Genomic DNA, 23,012 nt, shown 5'->3' with positions numbered 1-23,012 from the left:
ATTTATATAACCATCATTTTACCCCCTTCATTTTGCATTATCCTGCCTATAATTGTTTAAGTCTTGCTAATTTTCTAGGCTTGTAAGTAGGTGTATGTAGCATATGTGCAAGTGTATAGTACTCGTTTTCATTTTGAAAGCACAGATGTGTTTATATACCAATACTATATGGATTGTCCGTTCACACTGGTTTATATTTTATTCTTTTATATTTGTATTTTTTAATTTTTATTTATTTTTTAATTCTTTATTAGTTAAGGTATTACAAATGTGTCCTCATCCCCCCCATTAAACCCCCCCCCCCTCATGCTCTCATCCCTATATTTTATTCTTTATAATTTTAGGTTTTCTAGATTTTTACCACTATCATATTACTATTGTATTGAAGATAAAAAATATAAAAATATTCTTGCTGTGGATACCATCTATGTATTCAAATATTGTAATAAGCCCTGTCTCTTACGTAGGAAGCTGAAAATATCAGTGATGCACTGAGAGTGTCAGTGAGGGGTCCTTTCAACAGTAATGAGAAGGACCACATCCTTGTTATGGCTGTGCTGATATTGTGCCAAACATTTTAGAAATTTAGAAATTCCTCTATTTTGGAAAGGTTTCTTTAGATCTTAAGTAACACCCTTAGTAGTGGAGAAGATGGCATTGGCATACATTTATTCTTGGTAATAGTCAGAAATGATTAAATGCTGAACTTTGTGAATGAAGTGGTTATTTTGATTTTTTATTTGGGGCTGAAAAGATAGTAGGACACAGGGCAAAGACCACTTTTTGTTGAGTAACTTGATCATAAAACGGTTTCAAAATGAGTTAAAATTTCTCTTAAAATGGCAGAAATTATTAGAAAAAAACGAATGACCTTTTAGGTGGCTATGATTAGGTATAACATAAATTTGATAGTAGTTTATTTAGCAAATATCTGAGTGCCTGTCATATTCCATGTACTTTCAAGGACCAGATATATTATAGTGGACTAGAGGCCCAGTGCACAAAATTTGTGCACTGGGGGGCGGAGTGGGGAGGGGAGAGGGGGTTCCTTAGCCTGGCCTGTGCCCTCTCACAGTCCAGGACCCCTCGGGGGATGTCCATTTGCAGGGGATCGGGCCTAAGCTGGCAGTCAGACATCCCTCTCTCAGTCTGGGGCTCTTGCATTCTGGGACCCCTTGCTCCTTACCGCCACCACCGCTGCTCTCGCCAGCCATGAGCCCTGCTTCTGGTTGAGCGGCGCTCCCCCAGTGGGAGCACACTGACCACCAGGAGGCAGCTCCTGTGTTGAGCATCTGCCCCCTGGTGGTCAGTGCATGTCATAGCGACCAGTCGACTTGCATATTAGGGTTTTATTATATAGGACTAGGGGCCCAGGGCATGAATTCATGCACTTGAAAGGAACTGTGGGCTATGAGGCTGTGGTGGGCACAGGGGCGGGTCTCAACCCATCCTCCATGCCCCCTCCTGGCCCCTCCCGCCACAGCCCCGGTCCCTTGTCTGCCTGCAGCCCCACTCCTGCCACCACCCCTCCCATGTGCTGGCGGCACCGGCCCTGCTCGCACCCACTGATGTCATGGAGCCCTCAGGAGCAGGGGTGGTGGAGAAGCCCTCAGGGGCGATTGGAGCCGGCACCGCTGCTCGCACCCGCTGATGGCTCCAAGCAATCGGGACTGGCACTGGGTGCCGGCAGTGGGTTCGAGTGGCAATTTTGGCACCAGCTGCGGGTGCAATCGGGGCTATCGCCGGCAGTGGGTGCAAGCGGTGGTTCTGGCGCTGGCAGCAGGTGCAAGCAGGGCTGTTGCCAGCAGCGGATGTGAGAAGCAGCTGCCCTGATCTCCCCTCAGGAGCAGGGGTGGTGGAGAAGCCCTGAGGGGCAATCGGGGCCAGCAGCTGCTGCTTGCACCTGCTGATGGCACCGAGTGATCAGGGCTGGTGCCAGGCACTGGCAGTGGGTGCAAGTGCCCGGCGGGACCACACCGCATGAGAGCAAAGACTTTTCAGTAACCACCAGAGCTTGCCCTGATGGCAGCGACTGGTGCTCTGCTTTGGTCTGGTGCCCCTGCTCACCTGCTCCACCATCCCGCCACGGCCGATGCCTGCCATGTTCCATGCTCTGCTTCCTGCTGCCAAAGCCTTCCATGTTTTGTGTGCACCCCCTTGTGGTCAGTGCACATCATAGTGACTGGTTGTTTGGTTGTTTGGTTGTTCTGCTGTTTGGTCTATTTGCATATTAGGGTTTTATCTATATAGATAAGGCATAGTGCCTATCTGATAGAATTTCATCTAACAAGGGAGCCAGAATAGAAAACAAGCAGTTATTATGCAGCATGATAAATGCTTTGAAGTACCTGTTCTGTGACCTCCCTGGGTGCAAGGCCCTCAGGAAGATGCTAGTCGTGGTACTTCATAAACTTTGGGGTTTTGGGAAGATTTCCAAGAAGGATGATATCTACTTGAATTTATTAGTTTTTTAAATGTATTTATTTGAGTGTAATCAGGTGTATTGAATTTGTTTTGAAAGTATATAAATGTCTTAGTTTTGTGAGGGGTATGAAATCATACATACATGAACAGCCTCTGTTTGCAGAGGTACTTAGTATGTGATGGGGAGTAGTCTGGAGCATGTGAGAAGTTGTTGTGACTAGTACCTGACGGATCTAATATCACAAACACTGATGGGAATTAACTTATTTGTACATTACTTTGAAAAGAATGACCAAGAAATCAGAGTAATGGTTTTGTATGTGCTGCAGGCTAGTTGTAGGTGAGAACATTAGGGCACATTGTTTCATCCTATGTAGGAAGAGTATTTGAAAGAAAAAAGTGAAGATGATAAAAATACAAAACCCTGCTCAAAAGTAAAATATGCAAGCTATTCTTCCAAACAAAGATTTGGCAGGAGAGTAAAGTGAAATATGTATTAAGAACAACAGAAATGCCAGTTATTCTATAGTGATTTTTTTGGAGTCATAATCAGTGGTTTTTCTTAGACGTTGGCGAAAACTCTCCAAAGGAGTTGTAGACCACTTTCTGCTTTAAGGAGCGGATCCTACACTAAAGAGCTGCCAGTTGGTCGCGTCAGTGAGAACAGGGCTTTAGAACAAACAGACCTAACTATTTCTTCATAGTTATCGTTTGTATATAGTAAATGCATGATGTTTAAAATAGTCCCTAAAAGTCTTAATTTTCATGTAGAACATAAATATCCAGTTAGATGGCTTGTCAGTATTTTTGTTGGATCACATGGTCTTATTTTCTAAAATAGCTGTTAAAAAAACATCAGCTCTCTCCTTTTTTTAAATAGAAGGATGGGCTATGGATTTCTGAAGAAAAATTTATCTAGTTTTGAGAGAGTGTGGAAATGAAATTAACATTCATAGGCTCCTATTTTCCCTTTAGGTAGAATATTTAAAAGTGATAAATGATGCAATTTAAATACACATTTATGTTCCAGAGAAAGAGTTCTGGGAAGTATAAGAGATAATGATTAAGAGAATAGTGGGATTGATTTATGAGTGAAAGAAGCTGGTCATTTATAGCTTGTCTCAGGATGGACATATTTATAAAGGAGAGACAGGAGTTAGTGTTCAAATATTTAAAGAGTATTCAGACAAAGAGGACAATTGTTTGGGGCAGCTAGGAGATTGCTTCTGAAATGATAGGAAGAAAAAGAATAATTTAGTTTAGCAAACAAATTAGCAAAACCAGAAAAAAAGTGTAATTGACATTGGGAATTGTTGGAAAGCAAGTCACCTCCCCAGGGAGCTGGTGGATGGGATAAACTGGCTGTCTCTGATTTCTGTAACTCATGGCAGATGCTGAGGAACAGGTTACATAAGAGGTTTCTGGGAATGGTTTAAATGAAGTCTAGTAAAATGCTAAGGTCAGGCCGGATGACCTAGGTGGTGTGTTCTGACTCTCTCAGATTCTGTGATAGCTTGTGGCATTCTGCTGCTCAGCGCTAATGTACCGTGGAGATTATATACTGGAAGATTTGATGAGACTTTGTTTGGTTTAGAATCAAAATTCTTTGAACAATAATAATTAACCTTGGAATAAACTTATTTTAACCCGGTATCTTCCTCCCTGTCTTTGCCCCAGCGATCTTACTTTTTCCACCAAAAAATAGAGTTTTTACTTGGTTAAATGTTCTATTGCTTATTGTTAGCCTTGCTTTTAATTAGCTTTTGATGTGATTGGTGCATATTGCTTCCAGGACAGCGTTAATAGTGTTTGGAACATGGATTTAGGTGATTTTCACCTATAAAATAGGAGCCAACTTGATAGGATGCTTAGTCTGTGCTGTACAAGTTCTATTCCATAACAATAAAAATAGTTAAGTGGTATTGATGTGCCAGTTGGTACCAGTGGTGGCTAAAGTGGGATATTAGTGAGATAGTTAGTTGGGGTATGGGAATAAATCATTAGTTTTGGGTGTTGTTGTTTTTTTGTGGTGTGTGTGTGTGTGTGTGTGTGTGTTGTTAATCCTTACCCAGGGATATTTTCCCACTGATTTTTAGGGAGAGTGGGAGAGAAAGGGAAAGACAGAGAGAAACATCAATGTGTGAGAGAAACACATAGATTGGTTGCCTCGTGCACAAGCCCAGACCAGGGCCCATGCTGGGGAGGAACCTCAACCAAGGTACGTGCCGTTGACTGGAATCAAACCTGGGACCCTTTGGTCCTCAGGCCGATGCTCTATCCACTGAGCAAACCGGCTATGGCTAGGGCTAGAGCTTTTTTTTTTTTTTTTTTTTTTTTTATTTTTATTTTTATTTTTTTTTTTATTTTTTTTTTTTTTATTGCTTAAAGTATTACAAAGGGTATTACATATGTGTCCATTTTATCCCCCCGCCCTAGACAGTCCCCTAGCCTCCCCTATCCCCCAATGTCTTATGTCCACTGGTTATGCTTATATGCATGCATACAAGTCCTTTAGTTGATCTCTTACCCCCCTACCTCCTGCCCCCCAACCCTCCCCGGCCTTCCTGCTGCAGTTTGACAATCTGTTTGAGGCAGCTCTGCCTCTGTATCTATTATTGTTCAAAAGTTTATAATGGTCTCTATTATCCATGAATGAGTGAGATCATGTGGTATTTTTCCTTCATTGACTGGCTTATTTCACTTAGCATAATGCTCTCCAGTTCCATCCATGCCGTTGCAAATGGCAAGAGTTCCTTCCTTTTTAGAGCAGCATAGTATTCCATCGTGTAGATGTACCACAGTTTTCTAATCCATTCATCTACTGATGGGCACTTAGGCTGTTTCCAGATCTTAGCTATGGTGAATTGTGCTGCTATGAACATAGGGGTGCATATATCCTTTCTGATTGGTGTTTCTGGTTTCTTGGGATATATTCCTAGAAGTGGGATCACAGGGTCAAATGGGAGTTCCATTTTCAGTTTTTTAAGGAAACTCCATACTGTCTTCCATAGTGGCTGCACCAGTCTGCATTCCCACCAGCAGTGCACAAGTGTTCCTTTTTCTCCACATCCTCTCCAGCATTTGTCGTTTGTTGATTTGTTGATGATAGCCAGTCTGACAGGTGTGAGATGGTACCTCATGGTTGTTTTGATTTGCATCTCTCGGATGATTAGTGACTTTGAGCATGTTTTCATATGTCTCTTGGCTTTCTGAATGTCCTCTTTTGAAAGGTGTCTATTTAGGTCCTTTGCCCATCTTTTGATTGGATTGTTTATCTTCCTTTTGTTAAGTTGTATGAGTTCCCTATAAATTTTGGAGATTAGGCCCTTATCAGATATGACCTTGGCAAATATGTTTTCCCACACAGTGGGTTTTCTCGTTGTTTTGTTGATGGTTTCTTTTGCTGTGCAGAAGCTTTTTATTTTGATGTAGTCCCATTTGTTCATTTTCTCTTTAGTTTCAAGTGAAGGGCTAGAGCTTTTATTTATGTCATTTTTTTTTAACATTAAAGATTTAGCTTCTAAACATTTTCTAGATAGAAGGACATTGGTGCCTCTCTTGTTTCATATATCAGGTGGGCACATGCCACTGCAGGAAGAGTGACAGTATTGCTCTGACTGGGTGTGCTCCCAGTTAAAATGTATTTATTTGCTCAAGGGAATTTCAGATTATATTGCATAGCTCTTAACCTAGCCATCTCAAAATGGGCAGAGAAAATAAAGGTGAAAGATATTTCCAATTAAAATTAAATCTTTTCAGCAGCCACATTATGATGTTCAAGCAATGATAATTTTTAAATTTTTATTTATTATTTATTTATAATTCTTTATTGTTGAAAGCATTACATATGCCTCTTTTTCCCCACTATTGACCCCCTCCTGTCCATCATCCCTCCTCCCCCCCCCCCCCCCCGGGACCTCACTGTCCCATTGTCTGTATCCATGGGCCATGCATGTATGCATACAAGGTCCTTGGTTGATTACCTCCCACCAGCCCACCCTCCCCTGTCTCCCCTGTCTTCTGCACTCTCTTCCATCAAGCAATGATCATTTGATCAATCTGGCAGGAAGGTATAAAAAAATCATAATTATATAAAATATGTATTTGCATCTACTACAACAATAAAACCTTTCTATCCTATATAATAAAAGTCTAATATGCAAATCGACTGAACAGTGGAACAACCGGTCGCTGTGATGTGCACTGACCACCAGGGGCAGATGCTCAATGCAGGAGCTACCTCCTGGTGGTCAGTGTGCTCCCACGGGGGAGCACCGCTCAGCCAGAAGCCTGGCTGATGGCTGGCAAGTGCAGCAGTGGTGGCGGGAGCGTCTCCCACCTCCGCGGAAGTGCTAAGGATGTCTGACCAAAGCCATCAGTCCAATATCCCCCGAGGGCTCCTGGACTATGAGAGGGCACAGGAGGCCGGGCTGAGGGATCCCCCTCCCTGAGTGCATGAATTTCGTGCACCAGGCCTCTAGTGCTAATATAAAGTTAAAGTTGTTAGCAAGACCTTTATGACAATTTTCACTTCATCTTAAATATGTTTATTTAAACTTTGAGTCATCCTTTTGAAATATATATATATATATATATTTTTTTTTTATTTATTTTTATTTTTTTTATTTTTTTGTTGCTTAAAGTATTACAAAGGGTATTACATATGTGTCCCCCCCCCCCCCTCCTGACAGCACCCTGGCCTCCCCTACCCCCCAGTGTCTTATGTCCATTGGTTATGCTTATATGCATGCATACAAGTCCTTCGGTTGATCTCTTACCCCCCTCCCTCCTGCCTCCCAACCCTCCCTGGCCTTCCCGCTGCAGTTTGAAAATCTGTTTGAGGCAGCTCTTCCTCTGTATCTATTATTGTTCAAAAGTTTATAATGATCTTAATTATCCATGAATGAGTGAGTTCATGTGGTATTTTTCCTTCATTGACTGGCTTATTTCACTTAGCATAATGCTCTCCAGTTCCATCCATGCTGTTGCAAATGGTAAGAGTTCCTTCTTTTTTACAGCAGCATAGTATTCCATCATGTAGATGTACCACAGTTTTCTTTTTTATTTTTTTATTTTTATTTTTATTTTTTTAATTGCTTAAAGTATTACAAAGGGTATTACATATGTGTCTTTTTTTTTTCCCTGCCCTTGACTATCCCCTGGCCTCCCCCACCCCCCAGCGTCCCATGTCCATTGGTTATGCATATATGCATGCATACAAGTCCTTCGGTTAATCTCTTATACCCCTCCCTCCTGCCCCCCAACTTTCCCCGGCCTTCCCACTGCAGTTTGACAATCTGTTTGAGGCAGCTCTGCCTCTGTATCTATTACTGTTCAAAAGTTTATAATGGTCTCTATTATCCATGAATGAGTGAGATCATGTGGTATTTTTCCTTCATTGACTGGCTTATTTCACTTATCATAATGCTCTCCAGTTCCATCCATGCCGTTGCAAATGGTAGGAGTTCCTTCTTTTTTACAGCAGCATAGTATTCCATCGTGTAGATGTACCACAGTTTTCTAATCCATTCATCTACTGATGGGCACTTAGGCTGTTTCCAAATCTTAGCTATGGTCAATTGTGCTGCTATGAACATAGGGGTGCATATATCCTTTCTGATTGGTGTTTCTGGTTTCCTGGGATATATTCCTAGAAGTGGGATCACAGGGTCAAATGGGAGTTCCATTTGTAGTTTTTTGAGGAAACTCCATACTGTCTTCCATAGTGGCTGCACCAGTCTGCATTCCCACCAGCAGAGAAACCATCAACAAAACAACAAGAAAACCCACTGTGTGGGAAAACATATTTGCCAATGTCATATCTGATAAGGGCCTAATCTCCAAAATTTATAGGGAACTCATACAACTTAACAAAAGGAAGATAAACAATCCAATCAAAAAATGGGCAAAGGACCTAAATAGACACCTTTCAAAAGAGGACATTCAGAAAGCCAAGAGACATATGAAAACATGCTCAAAGTCACTAATCATCCGAGAGATGCAAATCAAAACAACAATGAGGTATCATCTCACACCTGTCAGACTGGCTATCATCAACAAATCAACAAACGACAAGTGCTGGAGAGGATGTGGAGAAAAATGAAATATATATTTTTGTTCATGGTTTACAGCATACATGATATATTGGCACAGTACATATGTAATTTATAAATATATGTATAATGGGAATACATTGCAAACTTTTTTAATGAATGGGTGTGTGATCAAAAAAAGTTCTGAGCATAAATGCTTTGCAATTAATTTAAAGATATAAGGTTCCCATTTTTTAGTAGTTGTGTTATTATTTTAATTACACAATTTAAATGTCTTAAGACACATTCTCATTTTAATGCCCTGATGTTAACTAATGTTTTAGGTGACTTTTCCAGTTGAAATGAAAAAAATATTAAATAGAATGAAATTAATCAAATTATAGAACAAATCATTCTTGGTGAAGAAAATATTCAATAACCAAGATCTCCGGAATTTAATAATAATAATAATTCAGCTCATTTGTGGGGAAGCCAGGTCTAAATCAAAGAGAGATAGGGGCTATAATATATTCTTTAAGAAGTGCTTCTTTAATACTTTTGAGGATAGATAAGAATAAACCAAGTTAATTGTGTTTTAGCAAATCTTTTAAGGGCCTTCATTTAGCAGATAGCTGAGAATTATTTATTGTTACGCTGTCCATTGTTGAATTAAAATTAATACCAAAGTGGTGCTTCAGAGTGGTCTTTTTCCATTTTCCATTTAAATAGGCTCGACGTTTGCTTTGTTTATACCATTAATTTGTTTTCACACAGCCTGCAAAGGTAACCACCTCAGAATTAATTAGTGGAATCAAAATTAATGAGGTTTTACTGTACTGGGCCATTTCCACTGTAGGCCAGTTTTCTTCACATGAGTTGGACTAGCATTTTCTTGAAAGAAGAAAAATTAGATTTATTTTAATCCATATTTAAAAAGCAAAGAACCATCTTTTCTGGTGAGTTAAGTACCTCTAATAACTATGCTTTCTTGGGCTTAGTAATATTGATTTTTTTGTTTTTTTTTTGTTGTTTTTAGTCTTGATTATTTTGGCTATTTCCAGACTGTTGCTTATTACAGTAAAGCTAGAGTTAACTCTTCAGCTGCTTATTTTTCCTTATAGGAACAATGTGTCATTTTTATTTTGGATCATTTTTGTGTGTGGGTGGAGCGTGTCATTTGCCAATTTTCATCATTTTGCACTCTAGGAAAGAACAGATCTATTCTTTAAAACATATTGATGTAAATGTATATGTTAGAATCCATTATGTGGAAACAAAAAGCTAGAATTTTTGGAATTGTAGTTCTTTGTTTCCCTTCAGAAAATTGTATCCTATAATCTTTTTATTTAAAGCAGATCCAATGGTATTATTTAATATTTGGTCTGTATGTCCTTTATTTTTACTAATAGAGTGATAACATGAACTAGAGCTTTTAAATCTTTATATGAGGATGGATTGCATTTTCTTGAAGTTTTGAAATTGTCCACCTGCATATAAGTGGGTAGGGTGAGAGTTCTGACGGTGAATTTCTCATGAGGGGTTGATGCCGAAGGTCAAGTTTCTTATAGGAAGGGGTGGCCTTTTTGTTTGTTTGCCTAATGTCTGCAATTATAAACTACAGTAAGAGGTATTTGGCGGAGAGAGGGAAAGAGAGAGAGAATGTGTAGTTAAGTGGTTGTCAGTTTTCTGTGATCTCAGATGTTGCGATCTACCAATAGACCATAATTTGAGGAACACCGAACACAGTAAACAATATTAGTAAAAATTCACCATTTTTTTAAGGTAAAATAAATGTCACCCAGACTCATGCCTCATTTTTTTCTACTCTTTGAAAAGAATGACAAGAGGTTTGTGAATATTATTGAAATGACAGTGAACTTGGGGCTAACAAGTAGGCTAGTTTAGGAGTATGCCTTTAATTAAGAATTAGCTCATTCTAAAGATGATTTTGGAGAGTTTGTGAGTCAAAGTAGCAGAATCAAGAGTTGTGACAGGTGTTTTACATACTGTGGCAGATCTGTGCTTGATTAAAAGACATGAATAGATGAAAAGTATGCTGTTTAGGAATTTTTATTTAAAAAATTTGACATACATTAATATATTAGTTGTAGGTGTACAGCATAGTGATTAGACATTTATATAACTTTTGCCGTGATCACCCCAGTAAGTCTAGAACCCATCTGACACCATACATAGTTATAATATTACTGACTATAGGAATTAAAAAAAAATCCGTTAGATGTATTTTCTCTAATGAGAGAAATACATAAATAACCACTTTTTTTGCCAATTGATGTTGCAAAATAGGAAATAGAAGTTAACCATTTATGTAGCAAACATCTCTTTTTGTAAGTTGAATGATGGATATATTTGATAAATACAAAGTCAGCACTAATGGTAATCTGTAGAAATGTAAAGCCTCCATTGTATTATCTTCAGTTACTGATATATGTCTGGTGAAACTCACAAATATATCATGTAGTGTGAAATAACTGAAAATAAAGCCATATATGTTTATGTTTTTTACCCTGTTTTATTTTAACATTGCCTATATTTAAATGAAATTTTTTGTAGTTTGCCACTTTATTTTGATTTACTGCTTAATTATAAAGCTAATTTTTATGAGCCATAAGTCAACTACCCCCCCCCATTCCTCAATATGTTTTTTTAAAGAAAGAAATCATGATTTATGTCTCAATTGAATGCTTATCAAGAAACATGAAATAAGTAAGCTTGGCAAATGCTTGTTTGAGAAACTTCTATATGATGTTTTAATAAAGGTTTTTAACATGATTTTTCTGAACTTAGTTTTAAAATTAGTAAACTCAGGCTGCATTTATTATAGTATTTAAAACATTCATAAAACAAAAAGTACAAATAAAGCTAACACAGAATAAAAGAATAAAACACCCAAATCTAAGAAAAAAGTAGTTAAATCTTGGTACCTACGTTTTATTAATCTTCTGTTTCATTCAAAAATAGATTTTAGGTTCTTTAAAAAAACCCCATTATTGACCTACCTGTTTGGCTCAGTGGATAGAGTATCAGCCTGCAGACAGTAGGGTCTCGGGTTTGATCCCATCAAGGGCATGCACCTTGGTTGCAGGCTCCTACCTGGCTCAGGCCCTGGTTGGGGCACGTGCAAAAGGTAACCAATCAATGTGTTTCTCTCACATCGATATTTCTTTCTGTCTTTCCCTCTCTCTTATACTCTCTTTCAATATCAATGGAAAAATTAATAATGATAATTTAAGGATTAAAATAATAATAAGATAAACATTCAGTAGGATTAAAAATAAATAAAGCTAATCGTGGTGAAGAAAAAAGGAGAGCAGAAAGTAGATGAGACTAGTGAGACTCCACATTCAGGAATGTGTGCCCAAGGTCTTGCGCTGTTACGGCCAGAAAATTGAGACCTGAGTTTTTTGGTAGCCAAAACATAAAAGGAACCAGTTAAAGCAGTTCCCCCCAATCTGTGTTCCTCAAAAACTAGCTTACCATAGTCACATAAACTTATAGATGAGTGATATTGTGTTAAAGGTTGTTAAACGTTCTTGGAAGTTCTGTGGATAAAAGCAGTTGTGACTTGCGTTCCCCATGTACATTTGGCCTCCCACACCCTCCCTTTTTAAAGAAATTTGATACATGTCAGCATTTTTCACTCAATGAGATAGACCAATCAGTGAGCTATTGTTCTTTAGCTAAGCACAGGCTATTTTACTTAAGCGAAGGCCAGCAGGGTGAAGTGGGAGAGCTTTCCCCTATAGGTGCATTGAAGGGATAGTGTATATGTAGTGCATTGGGCCTCATCTGGAATAAGTAGCCTCAGTATATACAATCATGAGTTTCAGACGGCTGTTTTTATATGGTTTCTTCTTAGCATGCGCTAAAAGCATAATCTACTGAGTCACTCAAAAAGTTAATTAAGTTTTAAAATTGCTTAGAAATTATCTCAAAAAGTATAAAGACTCATTTTTAATTTTCCAGGTCGTGGATTGTGTTCTCTGTTGCTAGTGAAAAATCTTTACCATCTTTGTTCGATTATTTATATTGCATCTTGTGCTAAAAAGAAATTGAAGGGCAAAAACCGGAGACGAACAGAAAATGCGCAGCCGAATGTTTAATTGGCTATTGTGTGTGGGTGAGGTGGTGTGATCCCTGACATTATAGACAGAAGCTGTGAAGCACATCCACAGATAATACAGACTATCCGTGGCTCCTCAGAAATGATTGTGGCAGAGGGACCAGGAGGGCATTGTTTTTGAGCAGAGGAGCAGGGAAGAGCATGGGTCTAAATGAGAGTCACAAGCAGAAAGCAGCACCACGGAGAGCAGCCCTGGCCGCTAACAAAGGGAAGTTCACACTGCGGAGAGAGAACACATAATAACAGATCAATGTTCCCCCAGCTCTGCCTGCTCATATAGACCAATCATTTCAGTAAGGCCATCTTCACATGTGGACAGCAGATTTTTCCAACGCATCTTTTCCAGCCTTAATCAAGGCTTAAGTGTGTGTGTGTGTGTGTGTGTGTGTGTGTGTGGTGATGACTGAAGTGGGTGTTTTATGTATAATGTAAAGGACCATATTTTCAGCACAACCAAATATTATGGATGGTTTTTCAGGAGTCATGATGGCCTAATTAGGTGTGGTATACCTTATGGAGGATAGGATCCATTTTACTCTGAATTTAATCTAAATGTAATTGAGGTTTATTCTTCTTTTCAGGCAAGAGTGCAGCACTGCGTCTGCTCTGTAGCCAGTGACCACTCAGTAGGACTCCTAAGTTTGCGAGAGAAAAAATGCATTATGCTGGCATCTCGTCATCTTTTCCCCATTCAAGTGATTAAGTGGAGGCCTTCTGATGATTACCTAGTGGTGGGATGTTCAGATGGCTCTGTGTACGTCTGGCAGATGGATACTGGTAAGAACTAGTGTTAAGAGATATATTCGAGCCCTAGCCGGTTTGGCTCAGTGGATAGACTGTGAGCCTGCGAACTGACAGGTCCCGGGTTCAATTCTGGTAAGGGGCACATGCCCAGGTTGTGGGCTCAATTCCCAGTAGGGGGCGTGCAGGAGGCAGCTGATTAATGATTCTCTCTCATCATTGATGTTTCAATCTCCCTCTCCCTTCCTCTCTGAAATCAATAAAAATAATATTTTTAAAAAAGAGAGATAGACATGAAAATTAAATGGGTACATTTGATTTCCTAGAAATTAAAAATCTTTTATAAGAGGAAAAAGCCTTGAAATGTAATAAGATTGCTACTTTTATTTATTTATTTATTTTTTAAATATATTTTATTGATTTTTTACAGAGAGGAAGGGAGAGAGATAGAGAGTTAGAAACATCGATGACAGAGAAACATCGATCAGCTGCCTCCTGCACATCTCCCACTGGGGATGTGCCCGCAACCCAGGTACATGCCCTTGACCGGAATCGAACCTGGGACCTTTCAGTCCGCAGGCCGATGCTCTATCCACTGAGCCAAACCGGTTTTGGCTGCTACTTTTATTTTTGATCGCTGCTATTTCTAAGTGTTGTACTATGCTAAATACTTATAGTTGGCCAATTTTTAAAGGAATGTAATTGAAGACAATATACACATCAAGACAGACATATAGATAACAGACCCAAAATTCAGTGATCTATATAATTCATGAGGCAAAATGTGAGCAAGATGAAGAAATCACTTTTGTCTCAGATTCAGAAACAGTGGAAATAGAGAAAACCCTCTTTTATTTGAACAGCAGAAAAGCAATACAGGGCAGTTAATTGTAGGAGGTGATTGAAATGAAAGTTTCAAGCTCTAGAGAGAACATTTAAAGTTTCACTTCCAAAGATTTTACGTTTAAGGCATAATATAGAGCAAGTAATGCTTAGCTTAAAAGTAAAGGCAGTGATCTGTCATGTTTAACATAGACTCTTTTAGTTTTCTCTGGGAAATCTCTAAGTATGTAATTGAATGTGTTTATTAGTTTAGGCTTTAAAAACACATTTTATTCTACTTTTACTCATTTAAGTAATCATGTACCAGTGATTAAAACTTCTTTTTACATCTCTAGTTGTATTGTACTATATTGTATTTCTACCAAATTTTTCCCCTTTATTTCATCTTTTTTGTTTGTTGGTTTTAAATAGTCCTTTTTTGAAATCAGAATATTTATTTATTTATTTATTTATTTATTTATTTATTATATTTTTGCCTGCACTGTGGTGCAGTAGGAGTTCTCATATATATTTTTGGAACAGATAGCCATACTGTCAGCAATCCTTTTTTTTTAGAGTTCTTATCTTAACAGATAATATAACGACAGTCTTGTCAAAAGGAAGCATTCTCAGAAACTGTTTTTGCATTTATCTTTTCCTTTTTTTGTCTAATAGTATAAGAGGTTCATACCTTTTGTCAAATTTTAAAAGCACAAAAGTATTAGAAAAGATAAACCCAGGTTGCTAAATGTTAACATTGTTACATGTTTTTTTATAGTCTTGTTTCTGCCCATGTTTTGTTTTTTGTTTTAATATATTTTTATTGATTTCAGAGCAGAAGGGAGGAGAGATAGAAACATCAGTGATGAGAGAGAATCATTGAATCATTGATCGGCTGCCTCCTGCACACCCCACACTGGGGATGGATCCCACAACCCCAGGCATGTGCCCTGACTAGGAATCGAACCCCAACCTCCTGGTTCATAGGTTGACGCTCAACCACTGAGCCACACCAGCGGGGCATCTGTCCATTTTTAAAACCAGAAATGCTGTCATACTACATATGCAATTTTGTATGCATAAAAATCTTACTTTTGTGTCCTTTTGGTCACATTGTATCTGTTACGCAGCACAGCTTTGTGTTTGCTGATTTGGTCCACTCCACCAACTAATTTTACAGAGTTTGTCTTGGACTCTGGAGTCAGAATGCTTGGTTTGAATTTAGAATCGACCACTTACTAGCACTGTGACCTACAGCAAGTCACTGGGCTTTTGTCCCTCAATTTTCTCCATAAAATGAAGATAATAATAGTTCCTATTTTATAAGGTTAATGGGAGAATAAAATGACATAGTTACTTGGTGAGTATCAGACATAATGTAAGTATGTATATATGTGTGTTTGTGTACAAGTAAGTTTCTCTGTGTGTGTACATGCGTGTGTGTTATTATACATGGTGCTTAATCTGTTGCTTTGTTGAACTTGGGAATATGACCTTATATTTAGAAATATGTTTTTTTGGGAATTGAAGAATGTTTTTTTTTTTTTTTTTTTTTCTAAATATATTTTATTGATTTTCTACATAGAGGAAGGGAGAGAGATAGAGAGTTAGAAACATCGATGAGAGAGAAACATCGATCAGCTGCCTCCTGCACATCCCCCACTGGGGAAGTGCCCGCAACCCAGGTACATGCCCTTGACCGGAATCGAACCTGGGACCCTTCAGTCCGCAGGCCGACGCTCTATCCACTGAGCCAAACCGATTTCGGCTGAAGAATGTTTTTATAGCAATAATGACATTCATAAAATGCTCTTTTAAAATACTATAAATATTAAATTAACAATTATTACATTTTAAATTCAAAACTATGATGAACTTGTATAGGACTTTAAAAAATGAAATAAATATGATAAAAGAAGGTAGTATAATTTTCCTGAATTTTTCAGATACATACTTAAATAATGATACTTGAATATTTCAGATACTTTAAATTTTATATTTTTTGACAAATGCAACCTTATTGAAAGACAAAGTTACTTTTCCAGTAACTTCCATAGAAGGAAATGACAAATGGCCCCTAACTATAGATATGCTGGAGGATGTTATTCTTATAACTAGTTTAGTATTATTAAGCCCATTTTAGTGTAAACCATACATAACACAGAATTCACAATTCTGACCTTCAGGAGGATTTTTGGTAAACTGTTAGTCAACATGGCAGTCTTTAATTGAGATAAATATGAAGAAGCAGAATTTATTTTGGATATCAACCAAAACAGGGAGTATACATTATTTCCCCCTGCTGTTCAGGCTTTAACTAATGATGTAAAGGTCTCTGGGGAGTTAGTTAAGCACATCCTGAAGGTATTGACATTATTTATTTATTGAATTTATTTATTTATTAAGTAAATAAATAATGAAGCTAAATAAGTCAGTTTCAGTCAAAGTTTGATGTATGGAATGTATTTAAACTCTGAGGAGATACTTTATCCCTCTTAGTGTTCTGGGAATGTATTTTTACAAATGAAGCCATATCACACTAAAACTACACATGCGTATTGTATAATTTTCTGTTTGCTATTGAATTGCTTTATAGGAAGGAGTTTGCACCTTAACTTAGACAATAAATGTATAGATGGAGTTAAATGGACAGTTTGGCCCAGTGAAGAAGCATTGAAGTGGCTTCAAGCTGAAGTAGTACCGGAAGACATTCCATTGGGTGTTAAGAATAAGAGTCAAGAAATTTGCAGATAGACTGAGAAGTTATAATCCCCCCCACCCCCACCCCCCGTTTAGTGGAGATTTTCTAGAGAAAGAAAAGCTTCAGGAATTGTTCAAGTAGAATAAACTGGAAAAATAGCAAACTTCGTGGGTTTTTTTTTGTTGTTATTTAGAGGAAGGTGAAGTCATGGGCTTTGATGTTCGTAGTAGAGTAATGGTGTGGATTGATCCAGGAGACCATTTTGGAAGAGTAGAGAAAGTGGAAAAGCCTGTGGGAGGTCGTTAAAATCTTGGCTCTGAACTTGCCTTTGTTGGGAAGTTGTGGTAGGGGCCTTACGGGAAGGGACACAATAAAGGTAATGCTACATGGGAGATCATTAGCAGAAGGAAATACAAGAAAATGTTTCCGGAGGCACTGTTAAGACATATTTCCACATAAAAAAGCCCCTGCTTTTTTTTTTTTTTTTTTTTGGTCTTAAACTATTTAAAATTGTATGGTGTGTGTAATATGTGTAATATGTCTTGCAGGTGCGTTGGATCGTTGTGTGATGGGGATAACGGCCGTAGAGATACTGAATGCCTGTGATGAAGCGGTTCCTGCCGCAGTTGATTCGCTTAGTCATCCGGCAGTCAACCTGAAACAAGCCGTGACAAGACGGAGCCTTGCTGCTCTGAAGAATATGGCCCATCATAAGCTACAAACCCTTGCAACTAACCTCTTGGCTTCTGAGGCATCTGACAAAGTAAGTTTTGGATGTGGGCTCGTGTGTTTGCCCCCTTTAGCTTCATGTAGTAACACAGCTTTGGCATATCTCAGGGAATAATTTTGGGAGAGGAGCTGGTGAAAAATAATCTTCTGATGGAAATTTAGGCTTAGCCAACATAGTTTTAGAGTATTATGAGTATTTGGCATTTTGAAAAGTAAATTATTCTTACCATTAAAAATATTTTATATTTTAACATGGTTGCTACTGAATTCAGTGATTTCAGTTCCTAAAGTGAGAGGAAATTTTTATTTAAAATATATTTTTATTGATTTCAGAGAGGAAGGAAGAGGGAGAGAGAGAGAGATAGAAACATCCATGATGAGAGAGAATCATGGATTGGCTGCCTCCTGCTAGTCCCCCACTGGGGATCGAGCCTACAACCCGGGCATGTGCCCCTGACCGGAATCGAACCTGGGACCCTTTAGTTCGCAGGCCGATGCTCTATCCACTGAGCCAAACCGGCCAGGGCTAGAGGAAATGTTTTATATATAATATATCTTCTTGGCTTTCTGACAGTTTTCCTTTTGCTTTTAAGATTCTGGCTTTGTCGTTGGTGTTTGCCAATTTAATTATTATGTGCCTTGGTGTCGGTCTTTTCGGGTTCATTTTGTTTGGGACTCTGTGAGCTTCTTGGATTTGTGTGAGTTTTTTCCTCCCTATATCAGGGAAATTTTCTGTTACTATTTTTTCAAACAGGTTTTCTATTCCTTGCTCAGTTTCCTCTCCTTCTAGCACCCCTATTATTCGGATGTTGTTTCGTTTAGCATTGTCCCATAGTTCTCTTAGGCTCTCCTCCTGCTTTTTAATTTTTTTTTCTAGAAGCTGTTCTGTTTGGGTATTTTTTTCTACCTTGTCTTCTAGCTCGCTGATGCGGTCCTCTGCTTCTTCTAGTCTACTGTTGATGCTTTCTATTGAGTTCTTTATGGCAGTGATGTCGTTTTTCATTTCTTCTTGGTTTCTCTTCATTTCCTCTTGGTTCTTCTTCATTTCCTCTTGGTTCCTACACATATTGTTGAATTGGTCTTCCATTCTTTTTATCCACCTTATGGCCATTACTCTGAATTCTTTCTCTGACAGGTTGCTTGCCTCCATTGCCTCCATTTCGTTTACTTCCTTTTCTGATGATGCCTGTTTTTCTTTCATATTTGGGTTGGTTCTTTGTTTCACCATGATTTCTCTTCTCAAGGCGTTTGGTTATGTAGTTCTCTCTCTGCTGCGCTGATTCAAAGGCACAAAATACAACACAACAAGGCACAACGTACAAGGCAACAAACTCAATGCATTCACGATATTAATAACCCCAAATAAAGGTGACCCCCCAAGTGAAGAGAATTAGGGGATAAAGAAGAAAAAAGAGAAAAAGATTAAAGAGAAAAGTAAAAAACAAAAAGGAGTGCCGAAATGAGATTGGGAAAAGGGAGAGAAGAAAAAAACAAAAATACAAAAAAAAAAAAAAGTAAGAGAATGAAATAGAGGTGGGGAAGAGGCTATTTGTATGGGGAGAGCGAGGGATTGGAAATTAGATATATAAGTAGGGTGAAATTTAGACAGTGGGTAGAAAGAAGGAATAGGTAAAATCCAAAGCAGGAATAGGGTAAGAGAAACAGGACAACAAAAGGGGAAAAGTGAGGAAGAGAGTTTTGGCTTAAGGGTAAATGTGAGCTAGAGAGAAATGATGCTAAAGGAACGATGAAAATAGTGTGTATAACACTAATCCCAAAATAAAATAAAGAAAAATAAAAAAAATAATAAAAAATAAAATGACACTTGAAAAAATGGTAAAAGGATAGCAATAATACTGGTTAAAAAAATGTAGTAATTAAAAAGGTAAAATCAAGTGATGAAAAAAATAAAAAATAAAATAAAAAAATAAAATAGGTTCTTAATGAAATGGTGAAAAAAGAATTAAAAAAATATATATATATATAAAAATATTCGGAAGTGAAGGTGCTTCAGATCTTCCACTCTTCTTTTTGGCACGCCTCAGTCCTGCCAGGCATTCAGGGGAGTGTTGAACTTCCCTGCGATACACTGTCCCTCCGTGCAGTAAACCACAGACCTGATTTTAAGGCGGCTTGTATTTGTTTACCAGACTGCCTTTATTTGTGATCGCAGAAGAGACAGTTCGTGGCTCTGCCTCTGGGTGGCAGTGTGTCTGGATTGACCTCCGAGGCTATAAGTCCTCTCTATCAGTAGGGTTTTTTTTTTTTTTTTTCCCTCTATGGTATTTGGCACTGATTCGGGAAAGACCACTGCCCAGAGCTGGTTCCTTGCCACTGCCCGCTGTTTCCCAGGCTCCCCAAAAAGAACTTTCCTCTACAGGCTCTGCGAATGACCCCAACTGTGGAATCCCATGCACTGGGTTTAATAATCAAATGCACGGATCTAAGGGGAACTGTAACAAGAGCCTGATAGTTGTGCGAATTCGCAAGCCTCCACCTTCCAGGTCTGCGCACAGTCTCCGCGCGCAGTCTCCGCGCGCCCACTCGCCCCTGGCACCAAGCAGCCAGCAGATTGGCAAAGTCCAAGGCTGCTCCTTTACATCCAGTCCAGCTATGGGCTCATTTTTCGCGTTCCCTTCTGCCAGGAGCCCTGTGGGGCCCCTTCCCCACTCGCGGGTCACGCTGGTCCCAACGGCTGCAGACTCTGTGGGGTGCAGATTCCGCCCCGCGTGCGCGAGCTCGGTCCTCCCTCCAACCCGAACTGCTAACCACACCTTTAGGGGATGTCCAACCTTTCCGTGAGAAGAAGCAGTGCTCGTCTGAGTTCAGGCAGTCACGCTGCTTGCGATCCCTTGTTTCCAGGTTAGTAGCTGGTCTCTGGATGCCGGCAACAACCACCCAAGATGGCGCAGTCTCCGCTGCTTAGCTGGCGCACCAGGAGAGGCTTCAGCCGCAGTCTCCAACCGTCCTTTTTTTCCTGGGGGTTCTCGGTCTTTCCTAGCTGCAGACAGTCTCTCAGCTGAAAATCCTCTGCCTATTCGGGCTGCATGTTACCCGTTTCAGCTGCTCACCCTTATCTGTTCCAGGACAAGGCACAGGACACGTCCGTTTATACCGCCGCCATTTTCCTTCCGACAGTTTTCCTTTTGAAGGATTGAGCACTAGCTAATATCTCTAGGAGAAAACATAATAATTTAGGTACACAATTAAGATGTCTGTAATTGCAGCTTATCAATGTGTTTTAAAAGTAGGTTTTGATTTTAGTGAAGTTGGACCATTATTTCTAAGGGATACCAACAAGAAAAAGGGACTGAAGAAAATACTTGAGACTAGGTACAGTAGACTTGCACAAGTGATGGCATTTTAATGTCCGACCCTAGCTCAGTCACATGTTCTTGCTGACACTTAAGATCAAAGCATCTGTTTCTTTTTCAGTTAAAAGAAAATGATCCCACTAAAAGAAGAAACAATCCCAGTTCATTAATTGGTTACTTATCTTTAATTTTGTTGGGGCTAGCCACTATTTGGTGTGTGATATTTGTGTTCTCTGGTATTATTAGAACTAGTTTGTCTCTGGTAATGGGATAATGAAACTTAGAGACAATCCCAATATTTCATCTGAGTCGGAACTTAAAATTCCATCTTTAAAAAAATATATATATATCTTTAATGGGTTTCAGAGAGGAAGGGAGAGGGAGAGAGAGATAGGAACATCAATGATGAGAATCATTGATCGGCTGCCTCCCGCACACCCCACACTGGGGAGCGAGCCTGCAACCCACGCATATGCCCTGACTGGGAATTGAACTGTGACCTCCTGGTTCATGGGTTGATGCTCAACCACTGAGCCACGCCAGCTGGGACACTGCATAAAATTTCTAATTCCATCTAAGTATTCATTAGAATTATTAATGGGTAACACAAATACTTCTATTTTTATTCTCTCTTATTCCTGATTTTTCTTATTTTAAATGGATTGACATATGAATAAATAGTGAAGACATTGAAATGCTGACCTGCAAACTTGAAAATTTGCCCATGAATTAGTGCTAATGACATATGAAATACTATAGGCAGATCCAGTGGCCCATGTCCTCCAGTAATTGGCAGTAATATTTGATCATTCTGGATTTTTACAGATATAAATACTTTATTGGCTTTATTATATTGTATATTTCATAGATTAGAATTATGAAATCCTTCTGTGCTTATTTTCATGTCTTCAGTCCCATGCTTTAAGTTTGAATAGAAATCACAGCCTAAGTACATTTGCCAGGCCTATAATTTTTTTCAAGGGACCATGTAAATGTTCCTAGGAATTCAGTGTTCATAGCACATTAATGTTCTATATCATTTTAATTGTGAGCAAATTTACAAAACAGTATATTCAAGGGCAAGCATGTATATGTAATTTCCAAATATATTATTTTTCTTGTTGGTATCCCTTAGAAGTAAGAATTTGGAAAAATAACTATATATCTGGAAAATTAAAGAAATAGAAATGGTATGGTAACATTTATGAATGGCTTTTGTAAGTGGTCATGGTCCATTATGTGATTTTTACAATCTTGTTTGTCCCTGTTTTAATAGCGCATTTTATAGTGCAATTAGTGATAAAAGCACCAGATATCAGAGACACTACACTTATGTATTGTAAAATATATTGCTTGTGAACCTCCTCAGTCTTGTAGCAGTGGTAATTGTTGCCTGGCCTACAAGGAAAACAATTATAGGAGGGGGAAAGGCTTAGGAAGCTGAGGCTGCAGGAAGATAATCACTTTATGAAAAATGTATGTTGGCTGGACCATTAGGGATTTCTCTAACTATTTTCTTAGGTTGAATTTGAGGCCCCTTCAGAGGTTATTTCTAATCTTAGGAGAAATAAAATCCACCCAAAGTTAAAAAAACAAACAACTAAGTTCTTAATGCAGGACTTTCTCTAGGATACGGGAACTAACTTTTTCATGGGTCCCTCAACAGAAAGTCAGATCTCTGCAGGGACACTCTATAGAAGGATCCTGCTTTTTATCCTTGGTAGGTTGTTGTTAGCAATTGGGCTATTTGGAAGTAAACATATTTTGTATTGCTAATTATGTTTATTATGGCTTTGCAAACAAAAACGGAGAATTCACTGTCCTATGAATTTTTTCTTTCACTGGAAGATCAAGAAGATACTAAGTAGAATTATCCTTTCTTCCTACATTGAATCTTTGCAAGATGCGTGTATTTGAATCCCAGTGCGTTTCTCTTAGGACATGTGTCTTATTTTCCCTTTTATTATAATAACTTATGTACTTATCTAATTCTTCCCACTGAAATACAGCCTCCTCGCAGGCGTGGATTGTGATTCATTTATCTCTGTGTTTCCCCCGGGACATCTGGTACCCACTGTGTAGTGAACATGCCTTGAATCGGATGA

General features: G+C 38.7%; 1 protein-coding gene across 10 annotated transcripts in view; it reads left to right on the top strand.

Annotated features, from left to right (window-relative positions):
* Window positions 1-23,012, top strand: part of WDR7 (WD repeat domain 7) — a 305,323-nt gene that overhangs the window by 41,562 nt on the left and 240,749 nt on the right. For all 10 annotated transcript variants that reach the window (XM_036321172.1, XM_036321173.1, XM_036321168.1 and 7 more), the window contains 2 exons: window positions 13,182-13,377; window positions 17,413-17,627. In XM_036321172.1, coding sequence (XP_036177065.1) covers window positions 13,182-13,377; window positions 17,413-17,627 — 411 coding nt within the window. The remainder of the gene's footprint in view (window positions 1-13,181; window positions 13,378-17,412; window positions 17,628-23,012) is intronic.

This window comes from Myotis myotis, unplaced genomic scaffold (assembly GCF_014108235.1).
Source record: "Myotis myotis isolate mMyoMyo1 unplaced genomic scaffold, mMyoMyo1.p scaffold_m19_p_9, whole genome shotgun sequence".
NCBI lineage: Eukaryota > Metazoa > Chordata > Mammalia > Chiroptera > Vespertilionidae > Myotis > Myotis myotis.
The sequence above is the reverse complement of the archived record's forward strand: the minus strand, read 5'-3'. Positions and strand labels throughout refer to the sequence as shown.